The 23,883-nt window shown below is 39.3% G+C and overlaps 3 protein-coding genes across 4 annotated transcripts in view; 1 reads left to right on the forward strand and 2 right to left on the reverse strand.

Moving 5' to 3' along the window:
* Positions 1-2,356: 2,356 nt before the first annotated feature.
* Positions 2,357-5,283, reverse strand: bcdin3d (BCDIN3 domain containing). The gene is made up of 2 exons (XM_067415391.1): positions 5,012-5,283; positions 2,357-3,658 (listed from the first exon to the last, which is right to left on the reverse strand). The coding sequence occupies exons 1-2, from the start codon at positions 5,213-5,215 to the stop codon at positions 3,098-3,100; spliced, it is 765 nt and encodes a 254-aa protein (XP_067271492.1). The 5' UTR covers positions 5,216-5,283; the 3' UTR covers positions 2,357-3,097.
* Positions 5,284-5,446: 163 nt separating this feature from the next.
* On the forward strand, positions 5,447-8,511 carry cox14 (cytochrome c oxidase assembly factor COX14). Its single transcript, XM_067414715.1, has 2 exons — positions 5,447-5,550; positions 8,114-8,511. The coding sequence occupies exon 2, from the start codon at positions 8,121-8,123 to the stop codon at positions 8,301-8,303; it is 183 nt and encodes a 60-aa protein (XP_067270816.1). The 5' UTR covers positions 5,447-5,550; positions 8,114-8,120; the 3' UTR covers positions 8,304-8,511.
* Positions 8,512-10,126: 1,615 nt separating this feature from the next.
* Positions 10,127-23,883, reverse strand: part of cers5 (ceramide synthase 5) — a 57,785-nt gene continuing 44,028 nt past the window's right edge. The window contains exons 9-11 of one of the 2 annotated variants that reach the window (XM_067415388.1): positions 19,793-19,949; positions 19,559-19,699; positions 10,677-10,818 (exon numbers count right to left, since the gene is read on the reverse strand). In XM_067415388.1, coding sequence (XP_067271489.1) covers positions 19,604-19,699; positions 19,793-19,949 — 253 coding nt within the window. In that variant the 3' untranslated portion in view covers positions 10,677-10,818; positions 19,559-19,603. Of the gene's footprint in view, positions 10,819-19,558; positions 19,700-19,792; positions 19,950-23,883 lie in introns of both variants that reach the window. The other variant, XM_067415387.1, reaches the window with a different exon arrangement.

Raw genomic sequence — 23,883 nt, forward strand, 5'->3', positions numbered from 1 at the left:
AATACAGAACACGATTTTAGATTCAAATTCAATTTCTATTTGTTATAAATCTGCCAGGTTCTCACACCAGCCAATCACAGCGCACTCCCTCTCCCGAATACTGATTACTCACACCTGAACCTCATCACACTCATCTCCACTATAGTCAATAAAACTCAATAGTTTTATGACCTGTTTTAATATAAACAGGGTTTGTGTTTTTAGGTTTACTTGCTAATTTAATATTGCTCACTGTCACTTATGTTTTGAATGTCAAAGCCTTCTTAATATGTATAATTTTGCTAAAGAAAATAACTAAAATCATGCTGATATTATGTCAAATATTATGTGAAATACATGCATTAAAATTACCTTCCTCAGTTCACCCGTTTCTTACAGTTCTTTCAGCAGCTTTCTCCAGAAATGTTGGAATTTTCCCCTCTGTTGTAGATGGGTTATTTTGTCCCTCCTGAAATCACAGAACATTTTTACAATATTTGTTTGCCAGTTTGTAGCTAATTTTCGCGCTCCATGTAACTGACATCATCGATGAACAGCAATGTTACAGTGTATACTTTTAGATTTTTGATACGTACCATTGACAAATTAGCAGCAAAACCTTAACAAAACTATCAAAACATTTAAGTTTCACATAAAGATTTATTTAAAAGCTTAATCTTTCATAAACAAGGGCTCAATCGATCAAATCGATAGAGTTAGCTTAAGTTACCCTCTTGTGAAAACGGTTGAGATGCTGACTTTTCCCGAAGACACTAAACCATTTCTATCAAGTAAATATTCAACAGAAGTGTGTCAGTTAACGTAAGAAAGGTGTCAGGAACAGTTGTGTGTATTATTTGTGTGGTTTTAGGGACTAAACTCACCTGAAACTAGTGAAAACAGCGTCTGAGGAAGTGCTGCTCGTTTGACTCCGAGTCCCCGTTTCCATGGCAACTCTGCTCCAGTGTGGTTTGAAGAACGCGATTCGAATATCCAACGCGCATGCGCATTAAAACGCCACAGTCACACATTATTTACATGATAAATAACCATCTAGATTTAAAACATTACATAAATAAATATCTCATTGATATTAAATCATGAATTTAAAATTAATTTAGTCATATGAGCCATTCATAGGTGCAAAATGCCACCCCTGAACTAGATAGTGAGACAAAATGGCACTTTTATATATATTTTATATTAATGTATTTTGTATTATTATAGGAACACTCAACCTAATTATTTAATTTGAAAGTGTGATTGTTTTTCTATGCAAACGCTTTGCTTTGGTTATATAACAATATTAAGCCATTCTCTGTGTTTTTTCATTGAAAAGTGAAATTACATTAAAATAAATCAGAATGTCCTTTAGGATTCTAAGAATCCAATAAGATCCAATAGGACAAAGTGAAATTCCATTAAAATAAATCAGAATGTCCTAGGATTCTAACAATCCAAGAAGATCCTACAGGACAAAGTGAAATTCCATTAAAATAAATCAGATTGTCCTACAGGATTCTAAGAATCTAATAAGACCCTATAGGACAAAGTGAAATTCCAATAAAATAAATCAGAATGTCCTTTAGGATTCTAAGAATCCAATAAGATCCTATAGGACAAAGTGAAATTCCATTAAAATAAATCAGAATGTCCTATAGGATTCTAAGAATCCAATAAGATCCTATAGGACAAAGTGAAATTCCAATAGGATTTTTTGACAAGGGTGGAATCCAAGATTGGGTGAAAATATGGTATAATGAGTGATTTATAAGCTATTTTTTATGGGCCGGTCATTTTTGACTGGGAACACCTGAGGTGTTATAGGGTTGAACACCACAATGAGGGTTAAGCTAAGTTATACCAAACTTGTCAAAAAAAAAATCATCTTTTATGCACTGCAACAACAATTTAAAATTAAAGAGATTATTGGACAAACATCCATCTCCATAATAACAACAATATAAAGTGTACAGATATATATAAAAAATGGTAACACAATAAGGTTGTATTAGTTAACATTAGTTAATGCATTAGTTAACATGAACTAACCATGAACAACACCTCTGTTCAGCATTAGTTAATCTTTGTTAACTTTAGTTAATACAAATACAGCTGTTCATGGTTTCATGTTAGTTCACAGTGCATAACAAAACTTGATAATGTATTAGTAAATGTTGAAATTAACATGAAGATAGATAAATTCTTTATAAGTGCAGTTCATTATTAGTTCATGTTAACTAATGAACCTTATTGTAAAGTGTTACCAAAAAAATAGACAAAAACCATCAAACTCATGGCAAATGCAAACATCACTACTGCCCCCTTGTGTTTGGTAACTAGAATTACCAAGAATTGTAGTGGCTCTGACCAAGGGGGTAATCTAGCGCTCGGAAAGCGTTCCACCCCTAGGGGCGGCCATTGCTAACCAAGCCATCACCTGCTGTTAGCATCTCATTGACTCCCATTCATTTTTGAGTCACTTTGACAGTGAATAACTTTACATCTGAGACGTTTAAAGACTCCATTTGTCCATTGTTTATTTATAAAGAAACACGACAATGTATAAAAGGCTCCGTTACCTTGTATCTTACACTATCGCCCCGTAGAAGCTGTTTTTATAAAAATAGGCAGGCGATTGCGTCATAACCAACGCGACTCTGTCGCACAGTTGAGAAATTACCGTATAGACATGAGGAGACGCTCAGAAGCAATCTTTAACTGTCTATGAGACAGTCGGGGGGACGTGGAGACATAAAGTCTGATAAAGTCAAGGGAGAAGAATGGGGAGAAGCCCATAGTGAGCCAAAAGCAACGGGAGAAAACATTTAAACAACGTGATTCAGATTTCACTTTCCACATCTACTAGAAGACCTACAGCTGTCAGACAGGAGGCTCACGTCACATCTACGTCCTCAAGCTCAGTCTGAGCCTGCGCAGTTCGCTCAGCCATCAGGAAGTGAGTGCCTCTGATTGGCCTAATTTTCCGCCGTTCAAGTCAATGGGAACGCTCCGTCCATTTCTTTTACTGTCTATGGTTCTGAGTACCAAGTGTCAGTCCATATACACAGATGACTGTGGATTAATTAAAATATCTGTCTGACTGTGTTGCTCTTTATTATCGTCTTCTGAAGAGCTGAAGATTTCTGTCCCATGTTGTATTACCGAAACTCTGCACCAGCTCCATGCTGCACTGCTTTTCCAAATGTTCTCTAGCGTGCGCAGCCATGTCCCCACGAATCTCAAGAGCCTTGAAGTGTTCAAAGTCGCTGCGCCCCAATTTACGTAGCCTTCGCGCAGCGGAGCGATAACACTTCCACGGCTGAGCCTCCAGCAGCAGATACTCACAGAGAGACGCCAGTCTGGAGAGGAGAGACAGAAACGCAGCGTCTCCGTGATTCAGATGCACCCACATCGTCACCGCAAAACAGGTGCACAGGTGGAAACGGGGGCGGCCGAACCTCCCCAAATAGGAGTCTAGCGCTGCCCGGCTCTCTTGATCATCCGTGATATCCAGGGGGATGAACTGGATATTCTGGGGAAAGGGGTTGGAGTTTTGAGCCCGAAGGATTAAATCTTGGTCCAGGTCAAATCCAAGCAGATACAGATCTCTTTTAGGAGAGTGACTTCCAGACGCCTCCTCACGCTGTAAATGCTTGAACAGAGCCACCGACAAGTCCTGACAAACAGAGGGAATAATACAAAACACATACTGGTGATTAAAACCACACATTTATATAAGTTGAATATAACCAATCTGGGGAACATGTGCTGTAACACACATATCTATGTGAAAAATCAAAATTATAAAATAATAAAGAGCAATTTGGCAACTTCTACACAATAAAACTTCTTCAACAACAACAAAAAAACTACATTAAAATCTAATACTGCTTAATTAATGATCTAATTTCCTTATTATTTGTAGTGAATTTACACTTAAAAGCACAGTATGTAAGATTTTTTTGGATTAAAATATCCAAAAACCACTAGAACAGTGTTATATATTTTGTTGTCTTGTGTACCTGCATTATACCAAATGTGTCCATTTTAATTTTAACCTGGACACGGACCGCGTCTGTACCTCGCCTATCAATGACATCATACCTGCGTTACCCTCGATTGCTGGTTTTATTTAATAGAAACCATGGACACACCAAAGATACTTTAATATATAATATAATACAGGGGGTTTAAAACTGAGATCCGGGGACCCCCAGGTGTCCTCCAGAAGATTTCAGGGAATAAAAAGACAAAGCAAAAAGGGATAAAGTCTACCGAACATTCTAACCATTTCATTTCTAAATGTTTCTCTCCTTTCTTGCCATATACATACTTTCCAGAATTGTATGTTTGTTTTGTATCACTCTCACTATCCTCCCCTTTATCTCACTCACTGGCATTGTAAGGCATTTCAATTAATTTAAGAATGTCCAACATTAAGTATAGCCTATTTAAGTTTGGAAACCAAATGTTGTATTTATAGTGTTTTTTAATGTTTTTTCATACATTAAAATATATATGTAGATTTGAGGAAGGGGGTCCCTCATATTTTGGGGACCTTGGTATCAAAGTTTGATTACACCTTTTTGGAGACATTCATCGACAGAAAACTGATCCTTGCTATATAGGTAGTATAAGACAAATTATGTTTTTATGTCGCAAACAAGCACTCATGTCGCTTCATTAAATTAAGTCACATTACTGTAATGTCTTCACTAGCGTTCTGGGTCTTGAAAACGGTAATTGCGTAGATTGTCAATGAAAGGACAGAAATCTCTCAGATTTCATTAAAAAGATCTTCGTTTGTTTTCTGAAAATGAATGAAAGTCAGTGTTAATGGTTTGGAACGAATGATAATAAAATGAATGACAATTTTTTTGGATGAACTGTCTCTTTAAGATTTATCCTTTGGATTTAGAGAGACGGATTTTGTAAACCACAAGCCATTAAAATTAATTTAACATGCTGAACATCTAATAGTAAAGAGTATACGTTGATATAAACACAAAATGAGCTACATCTTTCGTACCCCAGAGTTACATCCCACATCCAGCATTAAAACACGTTCACTGCTGTCAGAACCGAATCCGATGTTTTCAAGCAGCGCTTCCGGTATCAAACCCAGACGATTCTCCGGTGGATTGAAGCTGTAATAGTTGATGAAGTTTCCATAAGGAGCAGCTCCTGGATCTTCATTTTCCCCTGAGCTCACGTGGGGAACGTGAGTCTCCATCTTTGTCCAACTACAAAATAATTCCTGAAGGCTCGCGGTGCCATAGAAACCAGTTCCTCATAGATTGAATTCGGTGAACACATATATCTACAACGTTAAAAACAAGAATGCAGTTAATTAACACACGCATATTTTATTATGTGTTGAAAAATATAAAAATATATCGTTTATATAAAACCCAGACTAGAACTTCAAGAGAAAAACGCATTTTCTACAATTGTCCCTTCTGATTTGCCATAGAGTTACGAAATGTAACTGCGCATGCGCACAAACATATGCCTCTGACATTGAGAACGAACTGCATTTCCTTATACTTAAAATTGGAAATTAATCAGGTAAGACTCTACATTTAGGATATTTTATGTAACCGCAGTAACATTAAAGTTGTTATTTATGTTGAAGACAATGTTAAACGACTGTTTGCTGACCTATTTAGCGTAGAGAATCGAGTAACGTAATAGTTTAGATGGATGAGATGCAACACATACTGATGTGTTTTAAAACTAGAGAACTACAATTCGTATTCGTTATTGATTTTTCATGGTATTACCATGTTTTTGGCTGTGTAACATGACAATACCTAAGATCATGTAAATACTATGATATGTGAAAATAGTAATCATTTTTTTTCCATTCTTGCTGCATCATAGTTTAGTAAAACCATGTAAACACTAGTGAAACTATGAATTACTCCTCTTTATTATGTCTAGATAGATGTAGATAGATGGATAGAAAGTTGTAGGTCTTCTAGTAGTTGTGGAAAGTGAAATCTGAATCACGTTGTTTAGATAGATGTAACTCATGTTTGTTATGATAAAAATAGACCATCTAAGCCTAAATGTTGAATTTACTGCCACAAATACACAATACTATAAATAGTACAAGATCTTCTATATTAAAACTGTGGCATATTTTCATAAGGGCTGATATTATGATTATCTTTGACATATTCCTAGCTAACAATTCCCATGTTCCCGAAACTATGGCAAGCCAGGTTGACTTTTAATCACTCGCAGGAAATTAATGTGAGATCAAGAATTACACTTTCGCTAGTTAAAGTGCTTCTATTTGATATCAAGAATTAGATTTCCACTAATAACAATGGCAATTTTGATATCTGTAATTGTATTTTCACTAGTTAAATCTCACCATAGGCTCTCTTTCAAATTCAGTTGTTGATATCAATAATTTCTTACTAGTCGAAATTCCAATTTCACAAATCAGAAATACAATTTTCACTAGTAAAATCCTTTTTTTAATATCAATAATTATTTGGTTACTAGTGCAAATGCATATTCTTGATATCAAGAATTTAATTGCTTCTAGTAAAATGTGATTGTTACTAGTAAAAAGTCATATTAGATATAAGGAATATGTTCAGATATCAGATATAACAAATGTAATGTGTGGACATACATTTACAGATATCAAGAGGTAATAGGGGTGTACACAAATCTGACGGTTCGGTACGTACCTCGGTTTTGAAGTCATGTGTCGGTATGATTTTGGTACAACAGTTTAACAAAATTGCTTTTTATTTATTTTTATTCAAGTGGTTTACTGAAAAAAAATATGTCTAAATTAATTCAATTATAAATAAACATTTCTTAAAGATAATGCTGGGAGTCCTTACTTAGGCTACACATTGTAATATTAAAGTTTAACAACAGAGCCCAAATATGCCTCAATTTAGTTATTTTTAGATATAATAATCAACACTCATAAGCTTCACATAAGGCCGTTTTTGTATTAACTTCTAAATCTAATTAAATATTTTTTCTTCTCCAGTTCGTTGCTGAAATATAATTATTTATAAATGGCTGTCAAATCATGACAGATTTATTTAAACAAACAAGATATCAATAACAGGTTAAGTAGAATATAATGAATATATAGGCTAATATATAGTGCATATATTTAGCGAAAGAGTTTGTTTCTCTAGTGAACTAACACAGATGTGCACACTAAATGACTTGCCTGAGGTAAATGTGATGCTACGGGACATTGCAAACTGTTTTGTCTTTCCACGGTTGAAACACAGATTGAGCGATTACACCACATATGATACATTTCAGTAAGTTGTAATGTACCCTCAACATAGCCTACCTTAACAGATATTAATTCATGTTTATTCTTTAGGAAGAGATGACCACGTTTACTTGCGTGCCGCCGTTTAAACTGACGCGCATATAATGATCAGTCACGTCACATTAAAGTGTAAAAACGGCATTTATCATTTGAATTTCATGATATTAAGTATTCAGTCTATGTTATGTTCATGAGGGATCTCTGATTGAAGTGTGAAGCCGACAGTTATCTGTTAAAGTTTGCATTCGTAACGTTCAGTAGACACGAGCACCGAACCGAAAGCCCTGTACCGAAACGGTTGGGTACGAATACTTGTACAGTTACACCCCTATTACAACTAGTGACAACTGAATTATTGATACTAGGAATTTATATAACCAAGTAACTAAAAATTGTTTTTTACAAATAAGAATTGTATTTCCGATATGTGAGACTAGTAAGAAATTCTTGATAGCAACAATTGAATTTAAATGGCCGTTCTCTACAATTACAGAATGTTTTTGTAGTTAAAATTTCATTCCTGATATCAAGAATTCATATTTAATTGTCATTGTTATCAAGAATTAACATTTTAACTAGTTGATATCAAAAATAATTTCAAGAGAATGAATGTTAAAATGGCTTGCCATACAAAACATTCATATTAAGGTTTGTTTTTTTGGTTACCCAGTAAAGATTTCTTTACATAAATAGGTTATGTTTAGGTTTGCAGAGCATTCTCCTAAAATAACCAAAATATGGGAGCGTGAGAGGAACGCTCAGCGTCTGCTGGTAATTGAACTCACCTGAGTTTGTGGCCTGTTTTCCCAGATCCGTCATGCTCATCGGGAAGCGCATTGCAGATGCAGGTTATAAGCTCTTTTCGGGCTCCATGATGCTGCTGACGGTGTACGGCGGATACCTGTGTGTCCTGCGGGCTCAACGCTACATGCAGAAACAGAAACAGCTCAAGCTGGCGGAACAGAGCGAGAGCACGGCTCCGGAGACCATTAAAGACTGAAGACACGGGCTAAAATAATCACTAAACCGGACACTGATAATGTCACACGGGTGGGACGGGATGTGACCCTGCAGTGTGTGGCGTGTCAACAGAAAACACCTGCGTTTAATGACCCTCAAAGGGTTCGTTGGTCTAGTTCAATGGCTCTGGATGAGGTGGAAACAGTGATTTATGTGTTGTAATATATTAAATATTCCTACTATCATGAGTGTTTGTGCATGTCCTATTCAATTTGCATTGTTTTTTTTTTACTTATAAAAATGATTTCAAATGGTTCACATGATATTTTCGAGCTGAAACTTTGAAATGATTATATTCCAGCGTTGTTTTGTTAACTAAGGAGCCGTATACACAACACTGTTTTCAATGACAAACTTTTTGGCCGTACATTTACACAAAAGTGGCATTTTTGGTTCCTGAAAATGCAAACTGCGATTGTTAAAAAACGATATTATCGTCTCCGTGTAAACTACAAAAACGTGAATTGGTGAAACCGGTGACGTCAAGCGCAAGAGTATTACCTGTTCAGTCTATAGGCGCGGCGTCTCTTTACAAAGTATCATCGCCATCTACTGGCCTGGCAGAAGAATATGCCGTTTTTAGTCGTTTTCACGGATCGGTGTGTGAACAATAGGGGTGTAACGATTCGTTTAACAATGATTCGATTCGTATCACGATTTGAGGTTGTCGATACGATTTAAGGACGATATTGGTTCATTTAGAACGATATGATCCAAAACGATTCAGTGACTTGAAATCAATTCAGTAACTTTTTAGCCAAAAATGTAAATCAGTGTGACTTTTATTTCAACCGAATCGAATGGTTGTTAAAACGAATCGTTACATCCCTAGTGAACAATATTGTCGCCTTAGCTCATTGTTGTCGTGTAAACATACAAGCAATTAAAAAGTATTTTTCGTTAACTGAATTAAAGCTGAAATAAAATATTAGATTTTTTAAAAACCTTAAAACATTTGAAATGTTGCATCTACAAGTAACTGAATTAAAAAATCTAAAATGAAAGCTGAAATAAAATAATTTAAGAAAAGAAAAAGAAAACAATGATAAAAGTACACAACATATTACAAAAACGTAACGCTAAAAGGGAAATCAGCATAATAAACAGAAATATAATTTAAATGAGAATTAAAATGACTGTTCACAAAAAGTTCACAACAAAATGATTATGGATTTTTAAATTAAAAACGGGAAGTATGTATAGTATAAATTATATATATATATAAAATTGAATAAAATAGTCAAAACACAAAAATTACTAAAATTAAAAATGGGAAATATAGATATATAACACATTAGATATATAGAAAACTACTAAAAATGACTTAAGTACCCAACAAAATTACTAAAACTAAAATGAAGCCTGGAAAAATAGATATATAATATATTAGATATCTAAAAAAAAAACAAATAAAATTACGGAAGTACACCAAAAAATTACTAAAATTAAAAAATTAAAATCTAGAAACACAAACGGTTATATTCACCGTACCAGTAGATCTCAGCTGGTTTTGCTTCAGGTTATAGATATTAATTCGGATAACCTACATAGTTGCACAGTGTAATTATGAATTATAATTTGCATTCAGCGTTGTTTTTCTTCCCCATTCCCTTAGTGATCGAGACCCATTTTCCTCCAGTTGAGAACTATCGTACGCTACAGGAAATAAAACCCAAGCCTTGAAATCACCCTTTCAAGATCCGCTTACATTTCTAGGCTGACTGATAATATTATAAATTATATTTATTAGAATATTTATTTCATGAAATCTACCCCGATCATCAATGCAAGGTGAAAAGCATCTCATTACAGGACAAAAAGCCCAATCTTTCATTTTAATAACCTTATTTGGTTTCCAAAAATAAAAAAGCCACATGAAAAAGCAGCACAGGAAACAAATTACAAACACATCAGTAACCAACACAAACAACGGAAAAGAAGAAGAGAGAAACAACTGAATATAGAAACTCAAGTACATCTGACCATTAAAATCTGAAGACGACGTTCTTCCCTGACTTCAGTAAAACGCGAAGCGCGGAGAAGAAACGTCTTCCCAGCTCCCGAAACAAGGAAACCGGGGAATGCAGATATGACTAATTTAATCATTTTCTCTTTCACAAGCTTCTTATAGTGGCCATATTGTCATTACGGTCCCATCATCACTGGAATAACGTCCCAAACTCGTCGTCCAGTCTCATAAAGTCCCACAGCAGGATGGTTTTGTTGGTGTTTTTTGGTTTTTGGTGTTGGAGTGAGGTACCGGGACGAGAAACAGTCCCGTTGTGATATTTCTGGGACGCGAGTTCTTTGCGCGCGAAGGCCACATGGAGGGAGTGTCACCAGTCGCTGTGGTTCTGGCTCCAGGATTTGGAGCCAAAATGGCCGTTTGTGCCATTTTCTCCTTTGCGAGCAGTCGTTTTGAGCCGCTCTTTGGAGGTTGTGTCAGATTCTTCCTCCGAGCTGCTCTCGATGTCGCTGCGGTCGTCTTTGGACACCTGGAATGACATTTGGGTTGTTAGCTGTGGCTCTTTTAAGGGTTTAGATGTACTGTGGCCAATCATGGGCGGGTTTGATTTAAATAACTGTACTGTTATTTAGGTTCAATACACTCTTGGCGTCCTTCCTCAAGGGGGCGCTTTGGTGCTTTAAAAGCCTTAGAAGTCCTCCAAATTTGCACTCAAATATTAATGTTTTTATCCTACTTGAGTCCAAATCATTTCTTTAACCATTTGGTATTCTTAAGATATAATAAAAGACTGTTTTTTTGTAGGTTGTACTTTCAGGTTTGGTAATTTCATATTTTCCATTCATTTACTACGGCAACATTTTTGGGACTGCGACGATCACAAGTGCAATTATTTTGTTCAAGAGCATTTCACCTTTTATAATGATGTCCATGATTTTTTTTAAAGGGATGGTTCACTCAAAAGTGACCCTCAAGTTCTGTACGAGTTTCTTTTTTCTGCTAAACAAACATGATATTTAGAAAAATGTTGGTGCCCAGCAGTTGAAAGCACCCATTGGATGGTACTTTTTTCCTACTATGGGAGTCAATGGGGTCCATCAACTGTCTGGTCAACAGAAAAAAAAACTCGTAGAGGTTTTGATCTTGAGGGTGAGGAAAGGATGACAGAATTGTACGTTTTAGGTGTACTGTCCCTTTAAGTGTGTTATACAGCAAGTGCCCAAAATGCACTTCTTACCATTCGGCTGAAGCCAAAAAACAAACATTTTGTCTAAAATTCACTCCAAAAACATTTAGGCCTAAATTTCAAATTTGAATTGCATATGAAAAGTACGCCCTTTTGGATTACACGATTGAAACATTAAACTAATAAACATAATGTGATGCTTATTTGTTAGTCATACGTAATTGAAAATGGCATAGTTCATTATTAATTATTTGCAGTGATTTTACTTAATCATATTTCGAAAATGCTTCGAATCAGCAAATATTCTTGCAAAAACAAAGTTATTCATAAAACATGGTTAGCCTTAAAGGGCTACTTCACCACTTTTTCATATTAAACTATGTTATTCCCTTAACTAAAACGAGTTGATACATCCCTCTCTCGTCTCAGTGCTTGCTCTTAATCTCTCTGACGCGCGGTGACGATCTGATAGCATTTAGCTTAGCCCACTAAGCCCAGTTCATTCACTATGGTACCAAACAGAGATCAAGTTAGAAGTACCAAACACCTCCACGTTTCCCCTATTTAAATACAGTTACACTAATAGTTGAACAGCCTAGTATGGTGACAAAATAAAACGTGGCGCTTTTCTAATCGGATTAAAAAGGAGAACTATAATGTATGGCGGAATAGCACTTCTGAGAGTACTTCGGCTCAGCGCAGTAAAAAGTCCCGGCCGAAACATCTTTCCTCACACCTCCCCCTCACTCTCTCATTTCTGTCAATAGGGGGAGATGTGAGGGAAGATGTTTCGGCCGGGAGTTTTTACTGCGCCGAGCCGAAGTACTCTCAGAAGTGCTATTCCGCCATACATTATAGTTCTCCTTTTTAATCCGATTAGAAAAGCGCCACGTTTTATTTTGTCACCATACTAGGCTGTTCAACTATTAGTGTAACTGTATTTAAATAGGGGAAACGTGGAGGTGTTTGGTCGCTTCTAACTTGATCTCTGTTTGGTACCATAGTGAATGAACTGGGCTTAGTGGGCTAAGCTAAATGCTATCAGATCGTCACCGCGCGTCAGAGAGATTAAGAGCACACACTGAGACGAGAGAGGGATGTATCAACTCGTTTAAGTTAAGGGAATAACATAGTTTAAAGGGTTACTTCAGCGATTAGCATATGGCTTTGTATCAGTAGAAACCCTGGAGTATATTCAAATGATTGTGCTTTCCCCCCTCATATCCCCCTGAGACAAGAGATTTATGCATTTTATTTCTGGAAAAATTCCTCCTATGACGCAAATTGACGATATTTGCATCATAGGAGGAATGTTTGCCCGAAGGCTAAAGACTACAGCCAGCAGAGGGAGCCATTTCCGCATGTTTTGAATCTGCGCATGGGGGATGGAGATCACACTCACAGCTTGCAGGGAGAGCTCAGCTACAGGCACTCATTTAAACCGAGCTATGTTGAGCAATGGAAGTCTTTTAACTTCTCAAATTAATTTCTATGAAAGTTAAGCTTGCAAAGGCATGAACTGAAACGTGCCAGACTGAACTCCGCGAGTGTGAATGTATGCCGCGAGTGTAGTCGCGATTACCTCAGCTCTCATCACTCCTGCAGTTAGTGCTCAGTGCTGTGAGACTCGCGTGGTGACTCACTCATTATATTGAACACACACGTTCAGTTTTTAATTGTAGTGTCTTCTCTAACTCAGTCACTGTAATCAAGTTGGTGGCTTTGGGAATGGAGCAAAGCATTCTGGGAATTGTAGTCTTTCATCCCCATGAGACAAAAATACATTTTTTGTCTTTTCTCAGTCTAGAAGACACCAAATTAAAAAATAATTTCACATTTCTACTAATTGATGACCCAGTTTAAATACAGATTCATCTTCCCAGTGCTGAAGTACACCTTTAAATATGAAAAGGCAGTGAAGTATCCCTTTAAAACAAGAAGAATGAATTCGTTAAAATATACGACAACAAACTAATAATAAACCTGGTTATTGTGTATTTAAAACACATTCAGTTTATTAGTAGTACTGATATGCATCACATTTAAAGGGACAGTTCACCAAAAAAAGAAAGAAAAGAAAAGTAAATTAGCCCATGATTTACTCATCCTCAAGTCATCCTAGGTGTGTATGACACTCTTCTTTCAGAGTTATATTAAAAATGTCCTGGCTATTCCAAGCTTTATAATGTCTGTGTATGGTGGTTGAGATTTTGAAACCCAAAAGAGTGCGTGCATCCATCCATCCATCCATCCATCCATCCATCCATCCATCCATCCATCCATCCATCCATCCATCCATCATAAAAGTGCATCTATCCATCATATAACTGCTTCACACAGCTCCAAGGGTTAATAAAGGCCGTCTGAAGCGAAGTGATGTGTTTGTGGAAGACAAATATCCATATTCAAAACTTTATAGACTATAATCACTGGCTGCCAGTAACGGTCGTATGCGAGTCTAGTTCCAGTGGAGGAGTGACCTCTGACCCGATGCATGACTTCTTCACGTAAGCGCAGAGATGGAGTGAAACAAAACACCGGTCATGAATTTGAGTCTAAAACGAGAATTTTTTAATGAGAAATGGCGGAGGATTTCGATATAAGAGAAGAGGGGCTTGAGTTTGTTGGTTGAACTGCGGGAGGTGTAATCTTACGCTGTGTGTCGGGTCAGAGGTCACGCTTCTGCCGGAACTAGACTCGCATGCAGCCGTAACAAAGCCAGAGGTTATCGTTTATTATGGAAGAAATATAGGTTTGTGTAAGAATCCATCGATTCGCTTTAGAAAGCCTTTATTAACCCCTGGAGCTGTGTGGAGCACTTTTATGATGGACAGATGGACATTTATGATGGACAGATGCACTTTTATGATGGACAGATGCACTTTTATGATGGACAGATGGACATTTATGATGGACAGATGGACTTATGATGGACAGATGGACATTTATGATGGACAGATGCACTTTTATGATGGACAGATGGACTTATGATGGACAGATGGACTTATGATGGACAGATGGACTTTTATGATGGACAGATGCACTTTTATGATGGACAGATGGACTTTTATGATGGACAGATGGACTTATGATGGACAGATGGACTTATGATGGACAGATGGACTTATGATGGACAGATGGACTTTTATGATGGACAGATGGACTTTTATGATGGACAGATGCACTTTTATGATGGACAGATGCACTTTTATGATGGACAGATGCACTTTTATGATGGACAGATGCACTTTTATGATGGACAGATGAACTTATGATTGATAGATGCACTTTTATGATGGACAGATGCACTTTTATGATGGACAGATGGACTTTTATGATGGATAGATGCACTTTTATGATGGACAGATGGACTTTTATGATGGACGGATGGACATTTATGATGGACAGATGGACTTTTATGATGGACAGATGGACTTTTATGATGGACAGATGGACTTATGATGGACAGATGGACTTATGATGGACAGATGAACTTTTATGATGGACAGATGGACATTTATGATGGACAGATGGACTTTTATGATGGACAGATGGACATTTATGATGGACAGAGGCACTTTTATGATGGACAGATGCACTTTTATGATGGACGGATGGACTTATGATGGACAGATGCACTTTTATGATAGACCGATGTACTTTTATGGACGGATGCACTTTTATGATGGACAGATGGACTTATGATGGACAGATGCACTTTTATGATGGACAGATGGACTTATGATGGATAGATGGACTTATGATGGACAGATGGACTTCTGATGGATAGATGGACTTTTATGATGGACAGATGGACTTATGATGGACAGATGGACTTATGATGGACAGATGGACTTCTGATGGAGATGGACTTATGATGGACAGATGGACTAATGATGGACAGATGGACTTTTATGATGGACAGATGGACTTATGATGGACAGATGGACTTATGATGGACAGATGGACTTTTATGATGGACAGATGGACTTCTGATGGAGATGGACTTATGATGGACAGATGGACTAATGATGGACAGATGGACTTTTATGATGGACAGATGGACTTCTGATGGAGATGGACTTATGATGGACAGATGGACTAATGATGGACAGATGGACTTTTATGATGGACAGATGGACTTCTGATGGACAGATGGACTTATGATGGACAGATGGACTTCTGATGGACAGATGGACTTATGATGGACAGATGGACTAATGATGGACAGATGGACTTTTATGATGGACAGATGGACTTATGATGGACAGATGGACTTTTATGATGGTCAGATGGACTTATGATGGACAGATGGACTTATGATGGAAAGATGGACTTTTATGATGGACAGATGGACTTTTATGATGGACAGATGCACTTATGATGGACAGATGGACTTATGATGGACAGATGCACTTTTATGATGTACAGATGGACTTATGATGGACAGATGGACTTTTATGATGGACAGATGGACTTATGATGGACAGATGCACTTTTATGATGGACAGATGGACTTTTATGATGGACAGATGGACTTATGATGGACAGATGGACTTTTATGATGGACAGATGCACTTTTATGATGGACAGATGGACTTTTATGATGGACAGATGGACTTATGATGGACAGATGGACTTATGATGGACAGATGGACTTATGATGGACAGATGGACTTTTATGATGGACAGATGGACTTTTATGATGGACAGATGGACTTTTATGATGGACAGATGGACTTTTATGATGGACAGATGCACTTTTATGATGGACAGATGGACTTATGATGGACAGATGGACTTATGATGGACAGATGGACTTATGATGGACAGATGGACTTTTATGATGGACAGATGGACTTTTATGATGGACAGATGGACTTTTATGATGGACAGATGGACTTTTATGATGGACAGATGGACTTTTATGATGGACAGATGCACTTTTATGATGGACAGATGCACTTTTATGATGGACAGATGCACTTTTATGATGGACAGATGCACTTTTATGATGGACAGATGAACTTATGATTGATAGATGCACTTTTATGATGGACAGATGCACTTTTATGATGGACAGATGGACTTTTATGATGGATAGATGCACTTTTATGATGGACAGATGGACTTTTATGATGGACAGATGCACTTTTATGACGGACAGATGGACATTTATGATGGACAGATGGACTTATGATGGACAGATGGACTTATGATGGACAGATGAACTTTTATGATGGACGGATGGACATTTATGATGGACAGATGGACTTTTATGATGGACAGATGGACTTTTATGATGGACAGATGGACTTATGATGGACAGATGGACTTATGATGGACAGATGAACTTTTATGATGGACAGATGGACATTTATGATGGACAGATGGACTTTTATGATGGACAGATGGACATTTATGATGGACAGATGCACTTTTATGATGGACAGATGCACTTTTATGATGGACGGATGGACTTATGATGGACAGATGCACTTTTATGATGGACAGATGCACTTTTATGATGGATGGATGCACTTTTATGATGGATGGATGCACTTTTATGATGGATCGATGCACTTATGATAGACAGATACACTTTTATGATGGATGGATGCACTTTTATGATGGACGGATGCACTTTTATGATGGATGGATGCACTTTTATGATGGATCGATGCACTTATGATAGACAGATACACTTTTATGATGGATGGATGCACTTTTATGATGGATGGATGCACTTTTATGATGGATCGATGCACTTATGATAGACAGATGCACTTTTATGATGGATCGATGCACTTATGATAGACAGATGCACTTTTATGATGGACAGATGCACTTTTATGATGGACGGATGCACTTTTATGATGGATCGATGCACTTATGATAGACAGATGCACTTTTATGATGGATGGATGCACTTTTATGATGGACAGATGCACTTTTATGATGGATGGATGCACTTTTATGATGGACAGATGCACTTTTATGATGGACGGATGCACTTTTATGATGGATCGATGCACTTATGATAGACAGATGCACTTTTATGATGGACGGATGCACTTTTATGATGGACGGATGGACTTATGATGGACAGATGGACTTATGATGGACAGATGCACTTTTATGATGGACAGATGGACTTATGATGGACAGATGGACTTATGATGGACAGATGCACTTTTATGATGGACAGATGCACTTTTATGATGGACAGATGCACTTTTATGATGGACAGATGCACTTTTATGATGGACAGATGCACTTTTATGATGGACAGATGAACTTATGATTGATAGATGCACTTTTATGATGGACAGATGCACTTTTATGATGGACAGATGGACTTTTATGATGGATAGATGCACTTTTATGATGGACAGATGGACTTTTATGATGGACAGATGCACTTTTATGACGGACAGATGGACATTTATGATGGACAGATGGACTTATGATGGACAGATGGACTTATGATGGACAGATGAACTTTTATGATGGACGGATGGACATTTATGATGGACAGATGGACTTTTATGATGGACAGATGGACTTTTATGATGGACAGATGGACTTATGATGGACAGATGGACTTATGATGGACAGATGAACTTTTATGATGGACAGATGGACATTTATGATGGACAGATGGACTTTTATGATGGACAGATGGACATTTATGATGGACAGATGCACTTTTATGATGGACAGATGCACTTTTATGATGGACGGATGGACTTATGATGGACAGATGCACTTTTATGATAGACCGATGTACTTTTATGGACGGATGCACTTTTATGATGGATGGATGCACTTTTATGATGGATGGATGCACTTTTATGATGGATCGATGCACTTATGATAGACAGATACACTTTTATGATGGATGGATGCACTTTTATGATGGACGGATGCACTTTTATGATGGATCGATGCACTTATGATAGACAGATGCACTTTTATGATGGATCGATGCACTTATGATAGACAGATGCACTTTTATGATGGACAGATGCACTTTTATGATGGACGGATGCACTTTTATGATGGATCGATGCACTTATGATAGACAGATGCACTTTTATGATGGACGGATGCACTTTTATGATGGACGGATGGACTTATGATGGACAGATGGACTTATGATGGACAGATGCACTTTTATGATGGACAGATGGACTTATGATGGACAGATGGACTTATGATGGACAGATGCACTTTTATGATGGATAGATGCACTTTTATGATAGACCGATGTACTTTTATGGACGGATGCACTTTTATGATAGACCGATGTACTTTTATGGACGGATGCACTTTTATGATAGACCGATGTACTTTTATGGACGGATGCACTTTTATGATAGACCGATGTACTTTTATGATGGACAGATGCACTTTTATGATGGACGGATGCACTTTTATGATGGACAGATGCACTTTTATGATGGACGGATGCACTTTTATGATGGACGGATGCACTTTTATGATGGACGGATGGACTTATGATGGACAGATGCACTTTTATGATGGACGGATGGACTTATGATGGACAGATGCACTTTTATGATGGACGGATGCACTTTTATGATGGACGGATGCACTTTTATGATGGACGGATGCACTTTTATGATGGACAGATGCACTTTTATGATGGACGGATGCACTTTTATGATGGACAGATGCACTTTTATGATGGACGGATGCACTTTTATGATGGACGGATGCACTTTTATGATGGACAGATGCACTTTTATGATGGACGGATGCACTTTTATGATGGACAGAAGCACTTTTATGATGGAAAGATGCACTTTTATGATGGACGGAAGCACTTTTATGATGGAAAGATGCACTTTTATGATTGACGGAAGCACTTTTATGATGGACAGATGCACTTTTATGATGGACAGATGCACTTTTATGATGGATGGAGGCACTTTTTTGGGTTTCAAAATCTTAAACTTAGGCCCAAGTTTGAGTGTGGCCGAAGGGTTAAACACAGTCTGGGGTCATACCAAACGACTACAAGAACAATCACAGAAAACAAGTAAAGGAGCAAACTTACAGTCGAAGAAGATACAGAGAGCTAAAGACTCTAAAGCGAGCGGGTTTAGCAGAAAGAGCGAAAGAAGGTTTCTATCGGGACAGAAGCAGAAAGACAGGAACAGCCTCCCAGCCAGTGAGAGAAGGAAAAGACAAACCAGTTCTGCAGGAGAGAAAGAGAAAAAGGAGGGACACGCGTGTAACTACATGAGATCATCTGGATGAGGAGGAGGATATGGGGACGGTTTGTGCAGACCTTTCCTCTCATGACGGCTTTGAAGGCGATGCGGGCGATGAGGTAGGACCAGAGGACGTGTAGCACCTGCAGCACCAGCAGCAGGAAGTTGAAGAGCCACCAGGACGGGTACGGCCCGATGATGTCCCAGCTCTCGAACAGCGTCGTGTTCAGGATCCTGCAACAGCCAAAAACACACGGTTACTCTACCCTTCTCCACCAGGGCAGTGCTGCTGCTAGTTAGGAGCCAGAGCCTAGTTTCAGGACAAAAAGCCCAATCTTTCATTTTAATAACCTTATTTGGTTTCCAAAAATAAAAAAGCCACAGGAAAAAGCAGCACAGGAAACAAATTACAAACACATCAGTAACCAACACAAACAACGGAAAAGAAGAAGAGAGAAACAACTGAATATAGAAACTCAAGTACATCTGACCATTAAAATCTGAACACGACGTTCTTCCCTGACTTCAGTAAAACGCGAAGCGCGGAGAAGAAACGTCTTCCCAGCTCCCGAAACAAGGAAACCGGGAATGCAGATATGACTAATTTAATCATTTTCTCTTTCACAAGCTTCTTATAGTGGCCATATTGTCATTACGGTCCCATCATCACTGGAATAACGTCCCAAACTATACTGTTATATTAGTGGATGAATCAGCGTTTTTGAAAGACTCTTAAAATAATGATTCAATGATTCACTCATTAATACTTGTTTCATTACTGGATGATTCAGCATTTTTGAACAAATCTTTTAAATGATTAATTGACTCACTCATGAATAATTCACTTGTTTCATTACTGAATGAATCAGCATTTTTGAACAAATCTTTTAAATAAATAATTGACTCACTGGATGAATCAGCATTTTTGAACAAATATTTTAAATGATTAATTGACTCATTAATACTTCACTTGTTTCATTATGAATGAATCAGCATTTTTGAACAAATCTTTTGAATGATTAATTGACTCATTAATACTTCACTTGTTTCATTATGAATGAATCAGCATTTTTGAACAAATCTTTTGAATGATTAATTGACTCACTCATGAATACTTCACTTGTTTCATTACTGAATGAATCAGCATTTTTGAACAAATCTTTTAAATGATTAATTGACTCACTCATGAATACTCCACTAGTTTAATTAACGGATGAATCAGCATTTTTGAACAAATCTTTTAAATAAATGATTCAATGATTCACTCAAAGATTCCACTAGTTCAATTAATGGATGAATCAGCATTTTTTAACAAATCTTTTAAATGAATGATACAATGACATACATTAAACAGTCACTTGTCGCCACCTACTGGTGTAACAATGTAATCCCTACAATCTTTATTTGAAGCGTCAAGTAACTTCAAAAGGTGATTTGCTCTATTTCCGTGGTTCTCAAACCTGTCCTGGAGCACCAGCAGCCCTGCACATGTCGTCCACGTCCCTGAATCAACTCATGAGCTCATTAGGAGAGACTGCAAGACCTTAAATGTGTGTGTCAGATGAGGGAGAAATAGCAAACGTGCAGGGCCGGTGTTACTCCAGGACAGGTTTGAGAACCACGGCTCGCTTCACACATCAGTGATTATATCTGAACTTCTATCCCAGGACCTTCTCTGGGTCAGCGGCAGAAATACTGCACACACAGATTTGAATGATTCGGAATACTCATTACACAAAACCTTCTGCACCTTTATATTTAAACACACACACACATTCAATATGATTTATAAGCTTTTTTCATCATAGGGACCTCAATATAGGCGACACGAGTCCCCATGAGTATGTGCATTCAGGTTGAAGTGCCCACTGGGATAGAAAAAACATGAACAAACACTCGCACACCCACACACACTTGCACACTTATGGGCACGCACACTTGCATACGCACACACTCGCGCGCACGCACACTTGCATACGTGCACACTCGCAGGCACACTTGCACACTCACGCGCACGCACAGTTGCATACGCACACACTCGCAGGCACACTTGCACACTTGCATACGCACACACTCGCAGGCACACTTGAACACTCACGCGCACTTGCACACTCACACGCATGCACAGTTGCATACGCACACACTCGCAGGCACACTTGCAGACTCACGCGCACTTGCACACTCAAGCGCACGCACACTTGCATACGCACACTCACGCGCACTTGCATACGCACTCACGCGCACTTGCATACGCACACTCACGCGCACTTGCACACGCACACTCACGCGCACTTGTACACTCACGCACACTTGTACACTCACGCGCACTTGCACACGCACACTCACGCACACTTGCATACGCACACTCACGCGCACTCACACTTGCATATGCACACTCACGCACATTAGCGCACTTGCACACTCACGCGCACGCACACTTGCATACGCACACTCACGTGCACGCACACTCACGCGCACGCACACTCACGTGCACTTGCACACTCACTTGCATACGCACACTCACACGCACGCACACTTGCATACGCACACACTCTTGCATACGCACCCACTCGCACGCACACTTGCATACGCACACACTCGCAGGCACACTTGCACACTCACGCGCACTTGCATACGCACACTCACGCGCACGCACACTTGCACACGCGCACTTGCATACGCACACGCACGCACACTTGCATACGCACACTCACGTGCACGCACACTCACTTGCATACGCACACTCACACGCACGCACACTTGCATACGCACACTCACGCGCACGCACACTCACGTGCACGCACACTCACGCGCACTTGCATACGCACACTCACTTGCACACGCACACACTCACGCACACTTGCATACGCACATACTCGCACGTACACTTGCATACGCACACACTCGCACTCACGCGCACTTGCACACTCACGCGCACGCACACTTGCATATGCACACTCACGCGCACTTGCATACGCACACTCACGTGCACGCACTCACGCGCACGCACACTCACGTGCACTTGCACACTCACTTGCATACGCGCACTCACACGCACGCACACTTGCATACGCACACACTCTTGCATACGCACACACTCGCACGCACACTTGCATACGCACACACTCGCAGGCACACTTGCACACTCACGCGCACTTGCATACGCACACTCACACGCACGCACACTTGCATACGCACACTCACGCGCACGCACACTCACGCGCACGCACACTCACGCGCACTTGCATACGCACACTCACTTGCACACGCACACACTCATGCGCACGCACACTTGCATACGCACATACTCGCACGTACGCACATACTCGCACGTACGAGTATGCAAGTGTGCGTGCGAGTGTGCTTGCATACGCGCACACTCGCACGCACACTTGCATACGCACACACTCGCACGCACACTTGCATACGTACACTCACGCGCACTTGCATACGCACACTCACACGCACTTGCACACGCATACTCGCGTACGCACACTCACACGCACTTGCATACGCACTCACGCGCACGCACACTTGCATACGTACACTCACGCGCACTTGCATACGCACACTCACACGCACTTGCACACGCATACTCGCGTACGCACACTCACACGCACTTGCATACGCACTCACGTGCACGCACACTCACGCCCACTTGCATACGCACACTCACGCGCACACACTCGCAGGCACACTTGCACACTCACGCACACTTGCATACGCGCACACTCGCACGCACACTTGCATACGCACACACTCGCACGCACACTTGCACACGCACACACTCACGCACACTTGCATACGCACATACTCGCACGTACACTTGCATACGCACACACTCGCACTCACGCGCACTTGCACACTCACGCGCACGCACACTTGCATATGCACACTCACGCACACTCACGCGCACTTGCATACGCACACTCACGTGCACGCACTCACGCGCACGCACACTCACGTGCACTTGCACACTCACTTGCATACGCGCACTCACACGCACGCACACTTGCATACGCACACACTCTTGCATACGCATACACTCGCACGCACACTTGCATACGCACACACTCGCACGCACACTTGCATACGTACACTCACGCGCACTTGCATACGCACACTCACACGCACTTGCACACGCACACTCACGCGCACACACTCGCAG

Source organism: Pseudorasbora parva, chromosome 14 (assembly GCF_024679245.1).
Source record: "Pseudorasbora parva isolate DD20220531a chromosome 14, ASM2467924v1, whole genome shotgun sequence".
Classification (NCBI taxonomy): Eukaryota; Metazoa; Chordata; class Actinopteri; order Cypriniformes; family Gobionidae; genus Pseudorasbora; species Pseudorasbora parva.

What these genes read in the sequence shown, in the direction of transcription:
- cox14 (XM_067414715.1), top strand. Translation starts at nt 8,121, where the DNA reads ATGCTCATCGGGAAGCGCATTGCAGATGCAGGTTATAAGCTCTTTTCG.
- bcdin3d (XM_067415391.1), bottom strand. Translation starts at nt 5,215, where the DNA reads ATGGAGACTCACGTTCCCCACGTGAGCTCAGGGGAAAATGAAGATCCA. An exon ending in ATGTGGGATGTAACTCTGGG is followed by an intron (nt 3,659 to 5,011) that starts GTACGAAAGATG and finishes TCTGTTTGTCAG; the next exon opens with GACTTGTCGGTGGCTCTGTT.